Below are 21697 nucleotides of genomic sequence, written 5' to 3'. Positions count from 1 at the left end.
AAAATGCAATGGAAAAATCAGATACAGTGAACGCTGTAAAACATTTTTTTAAAAACATCAAATAATGTTTCAGGGCCCTTTCCATTTTTATTAAAATGGAAAACCAAATTAAACTGAAACTATCATTTCTCCAGTGGCAGAAATAGGCCATAGATGTATGTAGTGGAGTGACTTCGGGATATTTTGTCCAGGAATTAAGAAAAATCCTTCTTTAAAAGTTTTTTCTTTCTTTTTTTTTTTAGCCTCAACAGAATGGAATATCTCCCCAAATGTTTAAGGCTTTTATAAGTAAAGGACACCCAGAATTTTCCTCTAATAGACAACAAGATGCTCGGGAATTTTTCCTACACCTTATAAATCTAGTAGAGGTGAGAAAATCTGAATTACTGCTTCTTTTCCCTGGTTATGTTAGACAATGCTGTTATATGAGTGGCTCATTTTTTGTTATACTCTTTTTAGGCTTGGATATATGGAAAATGGCACCAATTTAAATTAATTTTGGTTTAGAAACATTTTTTTCTTTAATTCTTCATGCTCTTTACTTCAGGCTCTTGCATGACCACACATGGAGCCAGTGCTGCTGATAACAACTGCAACTTTTAAATTGCTGTTCATTTTGTGATTACATGCTCTCCATTTTTGTACCATATTGAAGTCTGTCTTGGAATATTAATGAATTGAGTATTGTGATTATTATTATTATTCCAAATTTATATAATAACTGGGAGCAAACTAATTACCATGTCCAATTCTTTTACAAATCCCAGCTGTACATCATTGAATCATTGTGGGAGGAAGGACTCCCCTGCTGCAAGCAAAGTGATTATTTGTCGGTTGAATATTTCTGTATAAAATGTTAGTTCCACTGAGCTCCTGCTCAATACTGTGTGTAAAAGAATCAGTACTGTGAATTTTAATGCTGTCTTTCTGAAAAGGAAGTTTACAAATACATGCAGGTTTGATTTAAAGCATTTCTTCTTCATCCTTCCTCCCTCTTTTTCCCATTTTCCCCAAGAACTGAGGGTGTTTATTCATGTGTTACAGTTTAGATGAAGTTATTCACATTTGCATGCATAATGTTCCACATCCCAAAATGCATGTATTGATTACAGGGTGGTTAGAAGACATTTTTCTGGTTTGTTTTGATTTTTTTTTTCCTGATAACAGACATTAACCTGAACAATGAAGAGGAAGTATATTATTTGTATGACATTGCCATCTGGATAATGAACTACAAGTGGCTTGTTCTGTTTCAGTGCAGATTTGGAGTGGTAGGAGCAATTCTATTTGCTGACAAGATGCTCCATGTTATTTACCTGAGTTTTCTATCTTTATTGTAACCTGCCACCTTCCTACCTTCTTCTGTTTACCTTGACTCAGTCAGGTTCGTTAGGTACATACTCTGCCAGTTACCACGTGTAGAAAGATACTGCTGTGTGTGCAGACATTGTGGACTTCAGCGGGATTCTCTGTGGGTGCAAGAGTTCTGCATGTAATAAAATACAAGCTAAGCTGTCAGATAGGGGTGTAAGATTGGTGTCTGTGCTTGCTGTAAACAACCAGCAGCCTTTGGGTTTTCTGGCCATTTTAATGATTGTCACTTAAATGGTTTGATCTAATATTCCTTTCAGAGGAACCCTGTAGGTTCAGAAAACCCTAGCGATGTTTTCCGGTTCCTGGTGGAAGAACGCACACAATGCTGCCAGTCCAGAAAGGTGCGCTACACAGAGAGGGTGGACTATATCATGCAGTTACCTGTTGCCATGGAGGCAGCAACGAACAAAGGTAAACAAAGAAACTGGTCCATTGACTGTCCTTCTGGTGACTCTCTCAACCCCAAGGGAAATAAATTCTCACCCCCGTGTCGCCTCTTTATATGAATAGAATGGTTCAAGGTCGTGTGGTGAATCAAACCAATGACCTGATTAGGGGAAAGTTACTTGGTTTGGTTTTCTTTGAAGGAGATTTTAAATACAGATCAGTTTGTGGCTTTACTGTCCCTGATTATGTTTTTAAGGAAGAAGGATTCTACCTGCATACTCTCGGCAAGTTTTCAGACAGATTTTTTTCTCGGACTATGGGACCACCATTAAGTGTCACCACTCAGGAATGTATCCCCAAGAATGGTAGCAGTTTGTATGATAAAGATGTTCAGAGATTTGTGATTTTAAATCTTAACATGAATTTGACCCAGGGCTGTGCCACAGCACTTGTAGTACAATGTAATTACCCTTGGGTTTTGTGCGTGTGTGCCCAACGATGTACATTAGGATTGGATTTCCTTTGTCCCGCACAGTAAACCAGTATATAAAATCTTCTTAACCCTAAAAAATGAACTGAACGTAGTAGCTAATGAATATTTTGTAAAAATATTTTGCAAACACACACACAAAATAAATAATAACAATTAAAAAAATCAGATTTGTGTTTGGTAGCAGCAGATTTTTAAAGGAGAAAATGACTGAGGAGGCTAGAAGATTTGGAATCAGGAGGGGAGGTACTGGCAAGTCTTGTTTGCCCCTGCAGTAAGTGGTGAAGAGTCTTGTCGACTGAGATAATAAATGTTTGTTTGAGGTGGAAGTGAAGGACGTACCACTGGAACTCTAGAGGGGGGGGATATGCCTCTGGTTTCCTTCGTAATCTCAATTTTTTTTTAAAGCCAGAAGGAGCTACTCTGATTATTTGATCAGATATTTTGAAATAGCACGAAACAGAGAATTCTACCTACTGCTTTTGACCTAGCCCACAATTCCTAAAACTGGGTGATACATTTAAAAAAAAAAGACTATTTTGATTTGAAAATTTAAGTTTTGGAGACATTTGCATTCTATGTCCTTCATTTTCAGACATGATCCTACCGCTTATAAAAGCGTTATTTCCAGGTAATGACTTGAGAGGTAAAATTAGTTTATGAATTTATCATCCAGTGCTGCTCAGCTTGCCAGTGTCAGGACTTTTTCTAGATCACACTTAATCCTGTCCAGTCAGAAAGGCAGATGGCACAGATAGACAGCAATAATTTTCCAAGTCAGATTGAGCTGATGAAGCAGGTATTTGGTGTTACTGTTAACACAGGATTCTGTCTGTCATGGCAAGGTTTTAGTTACCTGTTGCTCAGTATTTCCCGTTCTGTGTTTTTTCACCATGAACAGAAACGTTCAAAAAAGAGATATGGTTGTAAATGTAGGTCCTGACCCCAAAGCAGACAAAAAAATTTGATGTCTAGTTAGAGCCATGTAAAAGTTTTATTGATAAGTAGGTTTTTGCATTTCTAAAACTTTCAAAAATAAGACTGATAGGGGACGTCATAACCAGGACAATGTTCATTTAGCTTCTAGCATAATGTATATTTCTCAGATGAATTAATCGCCTATGAATTGAAGAGACGAGAAGCAGAAGCTGCAAGGAGACCTCCACCAGAGCTTGTCCGTGCCAAGATCCCGTTTAGTGCCTGTCTACAGGCCTTTTCTGAACCCAGCAATGTAGAGGATTTCTGGAGCAGTGCCCTTCAAGCAAAATCTGCAGGAGTTAAGTAAGTGTGTGCCTGGCTGCCCATTAAAAACCTATATGGTAGTGATCTGCACTTATCTTGCTACCTGGACGTGACGAGAAGGTTGTGTTTCTTGTGAGAAAGTTCTTCAGATGGGTGGAAATTTTAGCCTTTGTGAAGTGCTATGCTGAAAACATTATTTTTATTATATTTTGTGTTATTTATTTTTTTTGTGTTTGGATTTCAACCCATCACCTTTATACGCTACAGTGTTTGGTTGCATATGTTAAAAGTTTGCTGTCATTTATATGCGGCCATGGTACAAGATGGACATATAAAAGAAGCAACCCATCTTGTGTGTTTATAGTCAGGTAGATAAAAGAAACAAGAACATCTTGGGCTTAAAAAAGCATTAAGAAAAAATAGGACAGCGGGTAGAGAACAGTGCAATTTTTAGGGGCAATATTTCTTGCTGAGAACACAGTTGCATATCTGGTTCCATTTCTATGTCAGCAGTAAGAAGTGGTTGAAAACTGGGCTCTGCAGCTGGTTTGCTGGGGCTAGGTACCTTCTATTTTTAGACCACTTAACATATCAATGACTCATTGCTGTCTTAGCACAGTTTCACTGACATTATATTGAAAATTGGGAGACAAATGCGCATGGTGGAGAAAAATGCAGCAGAAATCTAAAGATTGTTTTGTATTAACTGTGAACATATTGGAAGAACATTCTAGTCTTTAAATAGATCCAGGGTTAATTTGTAATTTACCTGTTATTCATCTGCTAGGTCTTTAAAAGCATTGAAAGATGAAGAATAATTTGCTACTTGAAATTCAAAAGTTTCGTGCTGCAGCTGATAAAGTTACTGAAATTGCAAGGTGGTGCTAACAAGAATTTAGAAAGTAGCTATTTATAGTACAGTAGGACAGCCTTATATTTATGATGCATTTACTGTATTTTACCCAGGTAGGTGAATTAGAAGAAAGGATGGAAAATAAAGGGAAAGATGCAGGAAATTAAATGAGGGAAAAACAGGATCATAGAGAAGGAGAATGGTGGTACATATAATATTACGTTGTGTTCAAGATTAAATTTGTTTTTTGCACTAAGTGGGCAAATATCAGGGATCCCCTTAAACTCAAGAGTCCTCCTCTGTTTTGATAAATATTGCAGTAGCTCAATAAGAATATAATGTACTTTTTAACATAGCACTTCCCTGTGAAAAGCTACAAATTACAGGAGTTTTTATCTGTGCCTAATGAAGTGCTTTATAGGTGGACTAATACCTCGTGGACCATGCTACTATAACTAGAAAGAGAATGAAAAAAAATGCAGATTTAATTGTTACTTCATTCTGTCTGAGCTGTGTTTTAAGCCCATGCCCTGAAGTTTTAGTCAATATGTCATTAAAAATTTGTTTCCTGACAGTGAACTTCAGAACAACTTGAGTAAGCAAGTTTACTATTACTTGTAGTTGTTTTCTATAATCTTCCTACATGTTGAATTGTCTGCAAGTGTTTGTGCTGACAGTCAGGATATGAATGCATAGAAAGCTGTTACCATACTTCTCACCTATAATCATAAACATTTTTGTGAAATTTGTGTACACATAATCCATTGCTGTTCACCTGACTCAGGGCTAAAGTTACTCATCTCCGTGTGCTGAGGTACTGAAATCTGTGCTGCATGTGATTTGTTGCCTTGTTTCACTGAATTGTATTTCTTGTGCTTCCCAGGACTTCTCGTTTTGTTTCATTTCCTGAGTACTTAGTGGTGCAGATAAAGAAATTCACCTTTGGCCTTGATTGGATACCCAAAAAGCTTGGTATGTGCCGTTTATATTTACCTTTTTCTCATTCTATCCAAGATAATCTATAAGGTGTACACACGCTTTGGTCTGTAATGAGGACCTAGCTTGAGTCTCAAGTTCATACTGTGAAGATCCTAATTGAATCTTCTTTTATGACAAATTAAACCAGTTCATGAGGTCTGTGGAGTTAAAATACAGTTCCATGTAGTCTGACCTCCTGCTTAAATGGTGCTATAGTGTTCTGAATTTCTCAAATAACTGTTTTCAGGAGGATTTTCCTGGCTGTGTTTGTAGCTTGAGTCCCTTGTCTGAAGGGGTAGGTTGTACCATGCAGTGGTTTCTCTGGATTCATGAGCTCAGCCTGTTTCTCTGCTTCTCTAGATGTTTCTATCGACATGCCAGATTTCTTAGATATCAGCCACCTTCGGGCCAGGGGTCTCCAGCCAGGAGAAGAGGAACTTCCAGACATTGCTCCTCCCATTGTCATTCCCGATGACCCAAAAGGTATTTACTGACTTCTCTCCTGATTCTCTCCTGTCTCCCTTTTCCCTTTAGCACATACTGATTCTTCTTAATCTTCACCTTTTGGCACTATGGAAAAAAACAAAACAAAACAGTGTTGTGCTTCTGTAGTTGAAGATTGTTACAACACCCCAGTTTTTCTGCTTTGATGTTTTCAGGATTTATGATTGATGCTGTTGCTTGGGACTCTCTCCAAATAATTAATATTTCTATGAAATTGCTGTGCCCAAAGATAGGCAGCGTATTTTGTGAAACAGATTTCACTTGCTTTACTGGGTATAGTCCTGTAACTACCTTGTTGTGTGGTGGTTTCCTCTTTTGCAATAGTACAGTGCTGCTCAGTGGAGCAGCTTCTGCTACCTTCTGATCTCTACATCTTTACCAGCAGAGTTGTTCCATGCCCTCCATCTGCATGGATGATTATCCTTACTTAAGGATGAAGTCTTTGTGCTCATCTTTATTGAACATTGATTGGTATGTAGGACTGAAGTGGATAGAGAAGTGTGTGAAGAGCTTGACATCTATAGATATCAGCTATACTCAGGGACCATCTTCTGTCTGTTCATTGACATGACTGCCTTTCAGTAAAGTCGCTGTGTATTTCCCAGGGCCTGGTACAAAGGACTTCATCTCAGACCCCTGCACTGAGTCTCGTGATAGGTGTTAGAAGTAGAGTGAAGCATTAATCCGCTCATTTTCTATATTTTGTAAGAGGTGTTACTAAACTGCTGTTATCTTTTGAGCACTTTTATACTAAATCTTGTATAAAACCTGGTAGCCCGGGTGATACTGTAGCTAAATCAATCTCTTGATTCTTATATACTCCCTTGTATACAGTATATCATACATTCTGGTCAGAAGGAATTTCAAAATCTGTCAGTTACTATGATTATTTCCTGCAGGATTTTATTGTCAGAGTTCTGAGCAGATGGTTCAGTGGCAGAGTTTCCTTGGATAACTTGAAATACTTTGGCTGAAGGTGGAACAATAAACACACCGTGTATGCAGAATTGATTCACTCACTGTACAACCATACTTAATACACAAAGAACTGCCATTTAAGAAAAAAAAGCTTTCCGGGCATAAATTAAGATTCAAAATATTATTCATTTTTAAATTACAAGAGTTGTTAGGTTGCAATAGGCCCTGGCAGGTGTGCATGCATACATAGTGCACTTCTCTGCATGTAAGTGAGCTGTACAGCCCGTTAAAAAAGGCTTTGTCTCAAGGAGCTGATGTATGTCAGAGCAAAGGCTATGGCAAAATGCAGTTCTCTAGAGGTGTTAATTTTGTCCCTTATCTGTAGCTTCCTCACCAAGGCCTATTCTTTTTTTATGCTCTTGCTCAATGGACTGACCTGGTTTTAACGTAAGTGCATGGGTAACGGTACCTTATATAGAAATAAAACATATTCTTGCTTAAGTTGGTTTCAGTCAGACATCAGCTGTATTTCCTGCTGGTTTATAGTACCAGTGGCACTTTTCTCTGAGTTAGGGAAATTACTGGGCAGAAACATCCCTGGTCTAATTAATGGTAAAAATATCAGGAGTGTAAGAATGAACCTGCCTTGCCTGTATGAGCTCAAATGTTTCTATGACTTTAAAAATATGGAATTGTTTTTCCTGTATGAATCTACTTAGCTTTCATATAAGTCACTTGCCATGTTTTTTTTCCTTTCTCAATTTTCAGACCGTATGATGAACCATGTTATGGAGTGTACGTATCTCATTTTTCAAAGACTGGTATTTCATCTGCTTGAGGAATTGTCATGCTTTTGCTCAGCTAATGGCTTCTTTGTCATCATAGGGATGCATGAAGTATTGCCCTGCATGCTTCTAAATAATAGCTGACTTTTCTACTTGTTCAGCACTTAGTTGCATGTGTGCAGGACTCTTAAAGAGTCTGCAGTAGCACCAGTGTAGTCAGAGTATGAGCTGCTCCTCTATCTGCTGCTCATCAGCAGGATCTTGCAGTTCTGTGGGTCAGAGCTGTTTGATTCCGGCTCCCTTTGGACTCTGAAGCTGTTGGTCCCTGTTGTTCAGAGATGAAGTTCAAGTGGAGACTGATAAATTTAGCAGCTCTTGTTTATCTCACTTGCAAGATCCTGCCTTAGAGGTGATTGTTTTTGGCTGCCCTCTCTAGCTAGCTCTAACTTCTTCACCCCTTGAAATGCAGTTGTGAATTTCTTCAGTAAATAAAGTCCTGTAGGAATTCATCAAGGTTTAAGGATCTATTTAGATTACTAACACAAAAGATTACCACTAGGTCTATAACAAATGCTCTAATACTTTGTAAAAGGCTGCTTTCTAATGGATGTGGGTTTACTGTGATACTAAAACAAGTCCAGTAGATATGTACTGTGATATGTGGCACCATGAATAACACTAGGAAATGTTATACAGTGGATGAAATTAGACTTTTTTATTTTAGAAGGTCCTTTCTTGTAGCTCTAGATATTGATGAGTCTTCGGTTATGCAACTGGCAGAAATGGGGTTTCCTTTGGAAGCGTGTCGGAAAGCTGTGTACTATACAGGCAACCTGGGTGCTGAAGTTGCTTTCAACTGGATCATTGCACACATGGAAGAACCAGGTCAGTGACTGGAAGGTGTAAGTTAAACTCAACCCCTGGTTGTGTATTTTGGCAGTCAGTAGAAATTTTATAATGTGTGACAGAGAAACCCTGTTCCCTACCCCAGGGCACCTGGAGGTGTGCGAATTTTCCTAAGCTGCTCCTGCGATATGCAGATCTTGATAATTACTTGGCATCCTCTGCCTAGAAGAAGACACAAATCTAAGCTACATCAGAAGTAAACTCTTCTGTCCTCACTGATGTTGTGGGCCAGCTCTCTCTGTTTTCTACCCTTTGGCTAGGTCTGTGCTGCTAAGGGGGAAGCTGAGTTGCGATCAAGTGTAAGTGCAAAGAATCCTGTGGTCCAGATACTTTTCTTCCATATCAGTCAGCTCCAGCTCAGGCTGGAGTGTTCATGCTGTACTTAGAACTTGGGCTGTCTACTGGTGGACGGGGCTGCTAGGTGTTCTCCACTTCTTGTGTTTCATCCATGCAAAGTTTGGACACACGATTAAGCACTGAGTACACCTGAGCACTCCCATGCCAGGAACCTCCAAATCTGGTTGAGTTCACACTTCATTGTGGGCTTTTATGTTGCTCATGTAAATGGAGAATGAATTTCACTGGGGTTTAACTGATATATTTCAGCTATGGCATCAGTTCATTTTATATCTATACATGTATCAGCTGGGTTGTCTACTATTCTGGTGTCATCATTGCTTCCATACCAGACTTTGCTACTTTCCTTCTGTTGTTTCACTTCTGTGAAGTGCCAAGTTGTTCCAGCCTGCTCAGTATGAGTTTGTCCACCTAGATATTTTGTAATGTGCATGTTCATCTTGTTGTTTTTAAGGCTTTCCACACATCAAAGTCCCAGCTGGGCCAGTGAAATGAATTTATGTTGATTTCAGGACTGCTTTTGAGGTCCTGTTTGTATGAATTTGTTGTTGACTTTCTAGGTCAGCGTGGTAAAAGAACAAACTGATGAATGTTTGTTTGTTCCAGACTTCGCTGAGCCATTGGTCTTACCTGCATTTGGAGAAGTTGCTTCCAGTGGAGCAGCTGCATTTGGAGCTGTTGGGCTAGATAACCAACCTCCTGAAGAGATGGTTGCAATTATCATTTCTATGGGCTTCCAAAGGAATCTAGCAATTCAAGCGCTGAAAGCAACAGTGAGTTCCATGAGTTACTGGTAGCACTTGAGTTTTATTTCAGCTTATGTGCTTGGTACATGTGCATGCTCAAATGCCTTTGAAACATGCATTTAAAAATGCAGTTAGTGGATGATGCACATAGAACTATTCTGGCAAAGTGTGGGATGTCTGACTTCTGTGGGTTGGAGTAGGGAAGATGGTTCGTGTGTTTCACTTGAATGTTAAAATGTGGAGGAGAGTGAGGAAAACTTAGCTGCTTTTACCATCTGTTGAGAAACAACCTGGGTTCCTGAAGAGTATGTATCTTCAAGATGTGAACCCAGGGGACATGGGGATTAATTGTGGGAGGATTTATTTTCCATGTCAAATCCTGTTTTCTGTAGAGGTAGAATACGTACCTTACAAGATCAAAGTGCTGTCAAACATGATCCCCTTGCTCTGTTCAAAGACTGATTGGTAGCATGATGCTAGAGAATGTATTAAAGGCAGCTCTTTTACTTGTTTGATTCGCAGAACAATAACTTGGAGCATGCACTGGAATGGATATTTAGCCATCCTGAACTTGAGGAAGAAAATGAGCCTGCTTTGGACATGGTGAATATGGAGAACAATGCTAATGCCAATATCCTTGCAGAGACAGGGTTGGAGGGACCCAGGATCAAAGATGGGTCTGGAAGTAAGTTCTCCTTCAGCTTAAAATGGGCTATCATGCTGTTGTGTCACACCTACACCATTCACAGAGCTCCTTTCTGTTTTGAAAGTAGTTATCATGGGTTTTTGAACATGATCCAGACAATTTACTTCCAGTCTTGCTCCTGTTGCTGGGACCAGCACTGTGGGGCTGTTAAGTTCTGTGGGCTCTTTGCTCAGGAAACTTTCACTGGACTCACTGGATAACTGGAGTCCAAGTTTCTTGTTGCCAGAACATATAAGTCTCTCCTGGCCTAGCTTTACTTTTTGTTTTGTTGCTGTAAGATAAAAAAGACAAAGAAAAGCTCGAGTGTTTAAATCTTCAGAGGCTGAGTATCCTTAAGAAAATGCTGCTGTTACAGACCCCCTGAGTTTCTGTCCTCCTCTGGTCTGATGGGAGATTGGAATAATCCCTTCAGCCAAGTTTTGTATTCCAGATATGGCAGGTATAGTTGGTATCCTGCAAGTACTTCTTTGCTATTTACCTTTTTTTTTTTCTTTGGAATCCTCAGTCATACTACTGTTTAAAAAACCACAAGATGGGGCTGATGTACAGTAGTCAAAGTTGTGAAGTAGGCAAACAACATATTGTAAGTGTAAAAGCACTGGAGTACAAAAGCTCAGTGGTGGTTTTAACATAAGGTTATCTCATAATGTTTTTTGAAGGGTCTTTAGTGACCAGTTCTAGTAACTGTAGTATGTTCTAAACTTGTATCTCTGATCTTGACTGAAAAAAAAATTAAGAGCCAATTTGATTTTTGTATATGTGGTTGCTGTTATTATATAAGAACATTCATTTATTTGTTTTTAACATTATAAAGACCAATCTTAAGTCTCTTGGAGACATGGGAATCATTGATTATCATTAGGTCAAAAAAAAGATTTGGAGTAATTATTTTTTGTGGTACTTAGCCTTTATAGACTGAGACCATTTACTGAGTGCCTGAAATCCTGATAACCAACATGATACTGTAAAATGGCTCCAGAAAGCCTTCTCCACCAAAATCCAGGCCCCTGTCCTTATGCAATATCCTGAAAGAAGGTACCCTTTTACTTTTGGTGGTAATCTGGGTGAATGGCATGAATGGGTGGGGAGCAAGAACCAATGCTGAGTTCTCCAGAGACTTTAAGCACAAAATTTGTCCCTATTTTAAAGGAAGAGGTTTCTTTTCTGTCCTCTCTTTTATGGGCTGCTGAAATTTAAACTTCTGGTTTTTGTGTTCCTGCTTATAAACTTAGCTAATTTGTGTGCAGATTGAGCTCCGTATCTGGCACTTTCTGTGGTGCTCTGCTGTTTTCTCTTTCCTAGTAGAGGCTGTGATCACAGCCCTGCTGTATGTGCACAGATCTGTGTGGGTTTGGTTTGGATTGGTTTGAGGTTTGACAGTGAATCTGACCACTAGCTAAAGCAAAAATATGCTGCAGTCTTAACAGAAACTGTAGTTGGGGATGCAAAGTCTGAGTTAGGTGTGCTTAGCTACTTCTTCACTATTAGAAATAAAACTTCCCCTGGAGTCAGATTGCAGCATTAGCGATGAAAGACTTACAGTGTTATTTGTATTTCTTAAACAGGATATGAGCTGTTTGGCTTCATCAGCCACATGGGAACATCCACAATGAGTGGCCACTATGTTTGTCACCTCAAAAAAGAAGGAAGGTGAGTGGAATTGGGAGAGACACACAAGGATGAGCAAATGTTTTCTTTGAAGCATGCACCTTTACAGAGCAGGTTGTGTGTTCATGGCAGACAAAACATGCACGTAATTACCATGTGTACATTTCCCATGAAATAAATGAAGATTGTTACAGATGGTAGATGTGATGAGTCAGTTCTGATTCCTCTGAGGTCTTTACTGAAATGTACCATTGACTCTCCTGTGCTTGCTGTTCCAAGTCTCTGTTCATTTTGGGGCATGAGTTCTGTATCTGGCTCTGTTTATCTGAGCTTCCCCCAACTTCCTTTCATTCCCCATCAACAGAAACCCATCAAACTATGGGCTGATATTAGTATTGCTAGTTTGGTGTTGCTGATCTCAGCTGTGATTTTGGGATGTTCCTAGTATTTGGCATTGGGAATCACTGGTTTTCCTTTATCTGAACAGTAACTACCTATTCATCTGAATGTCCCTCTTCTTTTCAGTTCCTCACTCTGCCAGTACACCTACTTCAGCTGCTTCTCTAATATTTTCTTTTGTTGCAATGCCTAATTTTAGATTTTAAGCTCTTTAAAGTTTGGGTCTTAGAAGCCCCTGATAAACTTGTGATGATTTTTATACACATGGAATGTAATCAGTCTTATTTTCATTTCAGATGGGTGATCTACAATGACCTTAGAGTCTGTGCCTCAGAACGACCTCCCAAAGACCTGGGCTACATTTATTTTTACCACAGGATACCAAGTTAGGCCTTAAATCTATTACCTGGCCTTAAGAAGCCATACGCCTTTTTAACCTGCCCCAAAAAAGCGTACAATAAAAATCTAAAACCAATGAAAGACCCCCAACCCTTGGACTGCCAAAAAGCAAAGGAAAACAAGGGATATTTACAGTTTATTTAAAAACAATCATTTGATGCCGCCTTAAATATTAGTGGGAAAATTTCTATTAGGTGATGTATAGTACATTGTTTTCAATTTACACACCTTCAAGGATACCTTAAGACCATGCAGATTACTGGTGGAGTTTGCAGCTAGTATGTGGAAAAAACACAAGTTTCAGAGATGAACAAAACCAACCCAGGTCAGCCCAGCTCCTGCTTGTTTTGCCCAGGCATCTGTTGAAGACAACAAACAAATATTTGCATCTTTGGTAACTGGGAGACAGTGTTTTCAGCCGGAGTCCAGACCACTTAGAGAAATCATATCACGTATTAAGTTGGAGGGAGGGTTGTGTGAGTGTTCTTCAAATCAGAATGTCTTTTTGAGAGATTATTTTCGGTACTGTGAGAAAAGTCAACTGAAGTGATAGATGTTGGAATTCATTTTTACAGTATTTTGGTTTGCCTTTTTGATGCATAAACTTAGGAATCTAAGGGAGATGGAAGCAATGTCCTGTCAGTGCCCTGTACATTTTCTGCCAAAGAGAAACAGTAGATTTTATTTTTGCAGACATAGGTTTCTTCATTTCTTGAATGTTTGTTTTGCAAGTTCCTCCAACAGATTCAGGATTACAGATAGCTAAAATAAGCAGACTTTCTGACTATAAACTCAAATGCATACCCTCAGCAAAGGCAAGACTATTATTTTTTTTTCTTATGAAAGAGGTAAAGAAGGTGTTAATGTCCCATTACACTTATTTCAGGGAAATATGCATCTAGAGCATTCACATTCCAGCTGAAAACAACTCCCTGACAAAGTACTCATAGTGCAATTCTGCTTTCTGCCAAAGGTTCCTTAAATATTTAATGCCATTCGTGAGTGGGGGAAATTGATTAGTAAAATAGCCAATTTATTGATTTACACCTCTCTCCTCCCTCCCAAGAAGAAAAATAATAGAACACCTTGAAATGATGCTTTGGCTTTTTTAAGACTTGCAAACACACCAATAATTTGATCCCTTCAACAGGCACCTTCTAAAGAGGGGGTTTTATATCCCTGGCAGGTGTGAAGGGGTGGGTAGGTAGGGGCTGGCCTTTCTTGTCCTTTTTTTTGGGGGTGTTATTTCAGTTTTTGTCATAGGCAAGAATACATATGTGTTTTTTTAAATTGTGATTGAAAACACTAATTCTAGAAAAAAATATGATGGTGAGTGCACTAAACCTTTCATGATTCCAGAAAAACCCTGAATGTTCGGTGTTGGCCACTGCTTAGAGACTGTTGCTGGAGTTGCCTCTTATAAACTCACTGCGCCCTCAAAATAAATTGGAACAGTCAAAAAGAAAAGAAGTTCTCTGTAAGAAGAGTGCAAGAGAGGCAGGGAGGTGTAATTAGATTTTTCTTTGCAGTCAGTGCCTGCAAGTTTAATAGCAAAATTCAGTCAGCTACACACTGTAGAAGAGAACCCAAATTAAAAATCTGGTTATGAGCAGGCCATTTTATTTTTTCCAGTGCTTGGAGGAAAATAGTTCCCCCTCTGTAGTCATATGGCTTCATGCAGAGCCAAAAGCCACTTTTTTAAACCAGTTTTTGATCTTAAAAGATTATGAGAGAAATTCTAGTGCAATAATTCTGTAGAGAGTAAATGGTTCCTAACTGTGGGGAAAGCTTCCTGTATGGGGAAAGCTTCCTGCACTCAGTGCTCTTATTGACACAAAAGAACAGCGTCCTACCACATTAGTAAGTGGCTCCTGTGAGATACAGGATGCTAGTAATTGTTTTCCTTCTAGGTTTTGAGTATTTGCGTGTTTCACCAGAAAATGCCAGATTTGAAAATGAGATCAGCAAATTGTGCAGCGATACATCTTCTATTTAATATGAAAGAACAAAACTTCTGCATATCTACGTTTGTGCTCTTTCATTCTGGTAGTAGAAAAAGGACAAAAGCACTCTCTCTTTTCTTTTTATTTTAGACTTTTTTTAATGCCCAGATGTATTCCAAGGAATTTCAACACAACAGCTTCCCTCTTGCCACGTGAACTTAAAGGGCTACTTATAAACAAGATCTGATGGCCGCTACCTTTTTATTTTGAAACCTCGGGTAAATAAAGGCCAACAGCATTGTTCCCATGTTCATTATTAAACTGGAAACATGGCTGGTCTCGTAGGAGTAGGGATGGAGCTTGGACTCTAACAAACCATTTGTCTGGTACCTCCTAAACCTGGAGTAGCTGTGGGACTGATTGATCTCCATTAACAGGAGGAGCATTTAGAAAGCTGGCAGGTGCTAAACTGGAGATGGTGAATGCCAGGGGAGAGCCATTCCCTGGCTGCCATAGGTGAACTCTAGCAGCTCAGCTTCTGAAATTCTTTTCAGTTCATCACTCTTGTGTGCTGCCTCCTAGACTATCAAGTGGGTCAGAAGTGCAAGGAGCAATTTAGGGGAAAGGCTTATGGATCTTCTAAAATTTAGCACTTGAAAACATATTAAAATTCTTCTTGAGGAATTATTAGCTCCCAAAATAGTGGCTTCCCTCCCTTTTTTTGAAATGGCCACTTAAGTCATCTCATTTTCGCGGTAGGATGTGTGAAGTACATCATGAGTCTGGAGGCGCAGGATGTAAACTCCTGACTCTTCAGCTTAAAGTGAGGGTGAGGAGTTTGGGTTTTTTGTTAGTTTTTTAAGCACAATCAGACTGTACTGAAAAAGCAACTAATTTATCAGGCTTTGCTTGCTAAAATTTGTATGCACTTAGTTGTGCTGGGACAAGCCTCAGTGCACAGCCTGGGCAGTGGCTGATGAGGAAACTCCATGTGCCTGGGTACTGTAGGGGCTGTTGGGGGGCTGGATGTGCTGAGAGCTTCTTGACAAAAAAGAATAGAGGAAGAAAAATCACTGTGAGCTGTTTGAGACAATCTAATCTGAGAATTATGGCAAGCCAGGACTTGGCAACAAATAATGCTTTTCTTTCTCAGACTCATTTTTATTTTTTCATATGGTACATTGAGGTTAGGAGAGTGGAGGGAAGAAAAACTCAGCAACTTCTCCTTGTCATCCTTTTTTCCCCTCTCATTCCTAGCAGCATGCTGGATCTGGTAGAGCCGTTGTTTTGAGTCATAATCTCCAGTCTCCAAAACACATGTAGTCACAAACTCTGAAATAATGTCTTCAAAGCTATGGTCTAAAAAGTGGCCTGTATGTTTCTGGGCTGCTATCACTTCTAATTCTGCTGGGTTCAGTAGCATTAATTCTGACTCACTTTGGTGTAACTGAAGCCAGAGTCAGTCCATTTTCTTTGATTCAGGCAGCCTCCCCTGGGTCATAGTGCACATTCTGAATACAGATGCAACCACAGCTCATTAGGTTGTTTTAGAAGCATCTCCAATTCATTCCTTTTGTTCTCCATCCTGGCAACAGCCATTTTTATCTCTGATGTTTTCATACACTGGAAGACTATGCAAAATATGTAACTGGACATAACTTTTTATTCTCTTCCCATCATCCTTCTTACCTTAATGGCTGAGATCAGTTTTTCATTTCTATTCACTCTTCAGTGGTTTTACTGTTGTATCCTGGAAGTGTCTGTACTGGTTTACTTTGCACCATTCGGAGTTGTTTGCTTGAAGCACTGTTAACATTTTGGAAAGTATTTGTCTGAGATGAGAAAGGTTGTGAATGACATTGTTGCAACTGTTTTAAATTAAAAAGAAATATTCTCACATGTTGTGACTGTGTGGATTCTTGCTTCTTTCTTTTCTGTCTGAACTGAAGAGGAATAGACTGAGTATATTTTGATACTGCCTCTTTTCTTACTTTTTGTGGTGTTTGGTGTTCTAATTAGAAAACCTGCATAGACAACAAAGAGGTTTGTGAGTGTCTTGATTTCTTGTGATTCCTGGCACTTCAAAATCCCCAGGCTCTGAGTGGATATAAACATGGCAAAAATAGAAAACAGGATTTAAACTAAGATTGACTTTTTGTTTTTTAACATTGAAGCTAGTTGATGTTCTTTGAACACAAGAGTTGGCAATATTCATGTTGAACAGTGTTGCAATTTCACCTCCAAATTCCTGCTTTACCTGGTCTGTAACTCCTCATATTAATTTAGAAATTTGACCTCCTGTTCAGTAAAGGAGTCTTTTTTCCTCATATGTAAGGGCTTTACATAGCAGTGTGGCCATTTGGATTCTTTGGTAGATGCAAGAATAGACCAAAAAAGACGACTGTGGGATGGCATCCCTTTCATCTTTTTATAGGATCGTGGGACTGGGAACTGGAAGAGAGGCAAGAGGTAAACCTACCGGTCTCGGCATGACATCTCCTGACACAGAAGTAGAGGCCACATGAAATGTTGAATGATACAAAAGGTGAAGGTGGTTCAGCTCCTGGAGTCCAAATTGAATGATCTGTTTTGGTTTCTTTTCTATCACAGATGGCATTTGTGCCCTTGGCAAGTCACGCCGCACTCTGTTCACACCACTTGTAGAAACTGTAAAAGGTGGGAGAATGTGGCTTCTTGTACAAGCTACAGGGCCCTGTTCAGACTTAATGCAAGAATTTCTCGTGTAGGATTTGTGCCCGTTAACTTCTGTGGGCTGCTTGTGGAAGGCAGTATTGATAACTGACAAGTCAATGCACCCCTGGGCTCTGTTCCCCGTGCTAAAATGGGAGGTAACACCCCTCTGTCCCTCAGGTGTGCTACAGGCATAACATGAATGAGGGAGTCACAGCCGTGGTGAAAGACAAATGCCATAAAAATATTGAAGATGGATAGTGCATGGCTGACAGCTGGGGTTGAGTAGGTGATCATATTTTCAGACTTCTTTACCAGTAACCTTTGTGGTGATTTTTTTTGAACAGTTTTGTATGTAGGATCCTGCACTAATGCTTTTCTCCCAGCCACTCCCGTTGTTTGGCTACAGGACTGCAGGGCTGTGTTCCTGGTCCATGTTTCCTACAGAGCACATTACTAATGGGCATTCCTGCTGCTTCTTTGTTGGTATGTCTGAGCAGCAAGGACTAAACTAACCTTAACATCTCCTGGCAAAACATGCCAGGGTCAAGAGCACACACTAATTACTTCCTAAGGTTTAATGCGAGCTTAGTGTCTGATCCCTTTTCTTCTTTAGTAGAAGGTTCTGGTTGAAGCCATGACCAGCCAATGTTCTTCTGACAGAGCTTTCCTTCTATGGGCAAACTGTGGCTGTATATTCTGGGTCTTTTTCTGGAGCCACCCACATGTCCATTGAGAGTGTCAGCCTTCAGATCCATGCCAATGCTGTCCTGCTTTGTCAGTCACCCTCTCCTCTAACTGTCACAGCCCCCTTGCTGGCTGTCATCTCTTCTGTCCACAGCAGGGTACAGGAATTTTATGTCCCTCTCATGTCTTTACTTATGCTAATGTCCCATAACAGATGCAGAAAGATGTCATTTCTACTCTGTCAGCTCTTTCACCTCATCACATGAAAGCCAAAACTGAAAAACGCCTCCAGTCAACTCCCACTATGGTTTATGTGTTAGGGAACAGGCTGCCTCAGGATACCTGGGGCGAAGAAACTTCCCTAATGTTATGGTAAGTTGCTTGAGTAACGATTTCAACCACAGAAAGTTGGCTTTGTTGTTTCAGAGAGATTATGTTGTAACATTATTACTTCTGTTTTAATTTTGAGATGTGCAGTTGCATGATCTTCAGGAAAAGCTGTGATCTACTTTTTTCCCTTTTTCCTCATACGGAGTGTATGTGCCAAAATCCTTTGGGCCAGGCCTCAGCTAGTATAAATTCCACTTGTAAGTATAATTGATCAACGTGTTGAACGAAAATAATTTATAAAAATAAATCCACCTCAGAGTAAAGATGAGTTTATGGAAAAAAAAAAAAAAGTTTGGTTGTGAAAAAAGCCTCTTCTGGGCTTAATTTTTAAGCAGAGAAGCATGTTCACATTGTAAACAATAGGATTGAAGACCTCATTTAAAAATAATCCTTTATTTCTCTTGGAGAAGTGGGTCCTATCCTGCCTTTCAGTTCAAATAATTATAGTAAAGACCATTTTCAAATTGAAAAGAGTTTTGGAAATATTTGAAGCCACAGACAAAGTTTATTTTTAAAACATATTTAAAAATTGCACAGTTATAAATACAGGTAAATAAATACAATTTAATATGTGGAAAAGAACCCAAGGAAGGCATGCTTCCATTACAGTACAAAAATACTACATTAAATGTGGTGCTCTGCAAATAGTCATCTAGGACCTTAATAAATTTAACACATCCAATATGCACATCGTTAATTTTTGAGGAAATAGATTCTTTTAAAGAGCAGTGCAAGGAAACATCAAATTAAAGCATCAGTAAACTGCAGGTCTGTGTTTAGTATTATACACAGCTGATAGTGCACTAAGTATACAGAGGCAAAGTTACCTGTAGTAAGAAACTAATCTTTTACTCCGTGTGTCCTTACAGACTCAGATTCTTAACCTGGGTCAATATGAACCTTTGTAATGAAATGTAAACATTCAGGTGTAGGGCTGAACTCCCACCTCACTGCCAGGCCTTGCACCCCCACTTAAGTGTCAGGCTTTCCAGCAGCAGGGCTCTTCAGGTGGCCCAGGCGAAAGTATCTGCCAACCCTAGAATCTCTTCTTTCTTGGATGTTGGCTTAAAAATAAAGCCAAAAAAACTGATGCAAGATTGCAGAGGTCTTCAAACAGTTTACAGCATACAGAAGAAGCCGCACAGAATGCCTCTCAAAACTAGATAGTTTTATTTCACTCTAGATACGTTATACTCTGATATATAAAATATATTTATAAATGTTTTGATTTTTCTGAATTTACAATAGATTACTGATATTAAAAAGGCTATTAAAATTAAAGTTTTAGCCAACGTCGATTGCATTCTGTAAATGTGGAAGGGGAAAAAAGATCAAAGCACATAAAGTCTTGACCATGCAAGTTTGCTCAATGGGCTGTCACATGTGCAAGCATTTGTAAATTTACAGCTCATTTAGGAAACTTTATATTCCTTCTGTCTCTTTCCCATGCCTAATACCTATTGTTTTGTGGGCTGAGGCTCTGAAACTTTCTGTGGATTCTGTGACATGCTCACTTTTCATTTTGCCTGGCTTTGTTCAAAGCATTCGTGATCTCTTCATCCATGGCACTCCTTTTCTCTGATTTATTTCACCATTCCAAAAATAGTAGACCTATAGCAGAGGAATCTGATTTCTAGCCTAGATGAGGTTTGAATATTAGATGATACTGTATTGCATACCCACAATCTTTTCGCAATGTGCGGTGCATTTTGTCTCTCACTTCTGTCTGTGAATACTCAGTATTTTATAAATATTTATTACATAAATTCACTGTACAGACTGCTAAGCTGGCAACATTGGTGACCAGAAATCTCAGTTTTTCGTCTGTGCAGTTTATTCATGCGAAGTATTAATATATCTCATTCTGCAGACACGTGTTTGGGTAAAGAGATCTACAACCAATCTGTGTTTCACTCCAGTTCTCACTGGCTCCAACAGGCAATTATTTAGGCCTCGGTGGCTACCAGTAATGTTATCAGTTATTATTTCTGACATGGTGGGTTTAGTGTTATGGAGGCCTGTGCTCTATGGATGTTCATTGGATCACCTGGCTGGTCTATTGGTGTTGTCAGGGTCCTTCATTTTGTCTGACAGACAAGCCCAAGTTGTCTAAATTGGCTCTTTAACTCAGCTGAAAGGTCAGCACATCAGGTTAGGCAGGAAGAGCTAATTGTCTGCAGCCGAAATCAGAGGATGCAGCAGATACTCAGATCCTGTGAAGTTTTACATCTATGTATTTTAAACAGGACAGTCAGACATCGGGCTGTCTTCAGAGCTAGTGGGCAAGTTTGAAAAGCCTGGCTCATGGTAAGTGTAGACACAAACAATTGTTTTTCCACTGGTTCTGGCAATCTGTTTTGGTGCTGTCTGTTTTACAGTAGAGATGAAAATGTGAAAATCCAAACACCCAGTTTCACTGGATTAGCTGTGCACATTTAGCTTTTAAATTATTAAGAGGGTACTAAAACATTTCTGCAAAAGCTGTTACTACAGATGTCTGTTATTAATTAAATACTTGATGCAAACATGACATCCACAACACAAAGTGATTTCTAAGGATGGAATTTAAAAAGGGTTCTGCGTTTGGTCTAACCTGTTCCAAATAAGATGAACAACTCAGTTTTGAGCTTGGCAGATGCAAAGTACTTTTAAAAATATCTCCTAGACAATACTAATCAATAGTTTAAAAATACCCTATGTGTGGGCCTTGTGCATGCATTCTGTAAACATGTACTCAAGTAGGATTGCTGCATGCTTTGTGTTAACATTTCAGTGACTATTTGTTAATGTAGTTGCATGCAATATTGTCCTGTGAGGTTTTGTGTCTTTTGAACCTCCCCCTCAGTATTTTTTACAAGTGCTGTGGTTTATCAGATCATAAGAAAATACCGTTAGATACAGATATGTATATGTGTTTCCCTAAAGATCAAACAGTTCTCCAAACTGACATAAACCAGTCTATTGCAACAAGGTTTCTTGAGTTCTTACAGTTTAAAGAGATCAGCAAGAATGACCCTAGTTGTTTCATCACAAATCCTCATTCCATAAGTAATCCCATTGATTTTGGTGCCTGTTCAGCATGTGCAGCGGTACCAGAGGCCAGCCCTGGTCCAGGAACTGAATACCTGCACACCAGCTCATCATGCAAAGTGCTGAGCGCTCCTCTGAAAACGACAGACTTTCAGTGTTCAGCAGCTTGATGGGTTGGACATATAGGTCATAAATATTCAGAAAGCTTTGCGGAGGAGAGGGACAGTCTCAAGCTGGGGTTAGGAAAACATTTTTTAACTGCATAAAATATAAAATAGAAGAAAGACTTTAAAAATTAGAATCA

The 21697-nt window shown here is 39.2% G+C and overlaps 1 protein-coding gene across 2 annotated transcripts in view; it reads left to right on the top strand.

Annotated features, from left to right (window-relative positions):
• The window catches only part of USP13 (ubiquitin specific peptidase 13), a gene marked incomplete at both ends in the record, with an annotated part of 50508 nt that extends 37865 nt beyond the window's left edge, over window positions 1–12643 (top strand). Inside the window, 11 exons of one of the 2 annotated variants that reach the window (XM_080350095.1) lie at window positions 243–368; window positions 1632–1785; window positions 3358–3532; window positions 5230–5318; window positions 5685–5807; window positions 7515–7541; window positions 8273–8416; window positions 9401–9567; window positions 10063–10225; window positions 11812–11896; window positions 12550–12643. In XM_080350095.1, coding sequence (XP_080206221.1) covers window positions 243–368; window positions 1632–1785; window positions 3358–3532; window positions 5230–5318; window positions 5685–5807; window positions 7515–7541; window positions 8273–8416; window positions 9401–9567; window positions 10063–10225; window positions 11812–11896; window positions 12550–12643 — 1347 coding nt within the window. Of the gene's footprint in view, window positions 1–242; window positions 369–1631; window positions 1786–3357; window positions 3533–5229; window positions 5319–5684; window positions 5808–7514; window positions 7542–8227; window positions 8417–9400; window positions 9568–10062; window positions 10226–11811; window positions 11897–12549 lie in introns of both variants that reach the window. The other variant, XM_080350094.1, reaches the window with a different exon arrangement.
• Window positions 12644–21697: the final 9054 nt, after the last annotated feature.

The sequence above is a fragment of the Nesoenas mayeri genome (genome assembly GCF_963082525.1).
Source record: "Nesoenas mayeri genome assembly, chromosome: 9".
In the NCBI taxonomy this organism is placed as follows: Eukaryota; Metazoa; Chordata; class Aves; order Columbiformes; family Columbidae; genus Nesoenas; species Nesoenas mayeri.
Note: the sequence above shows the minus strand (reverse complement) of the source record. Positions and strands in the feature narration are given on the sequence as shown.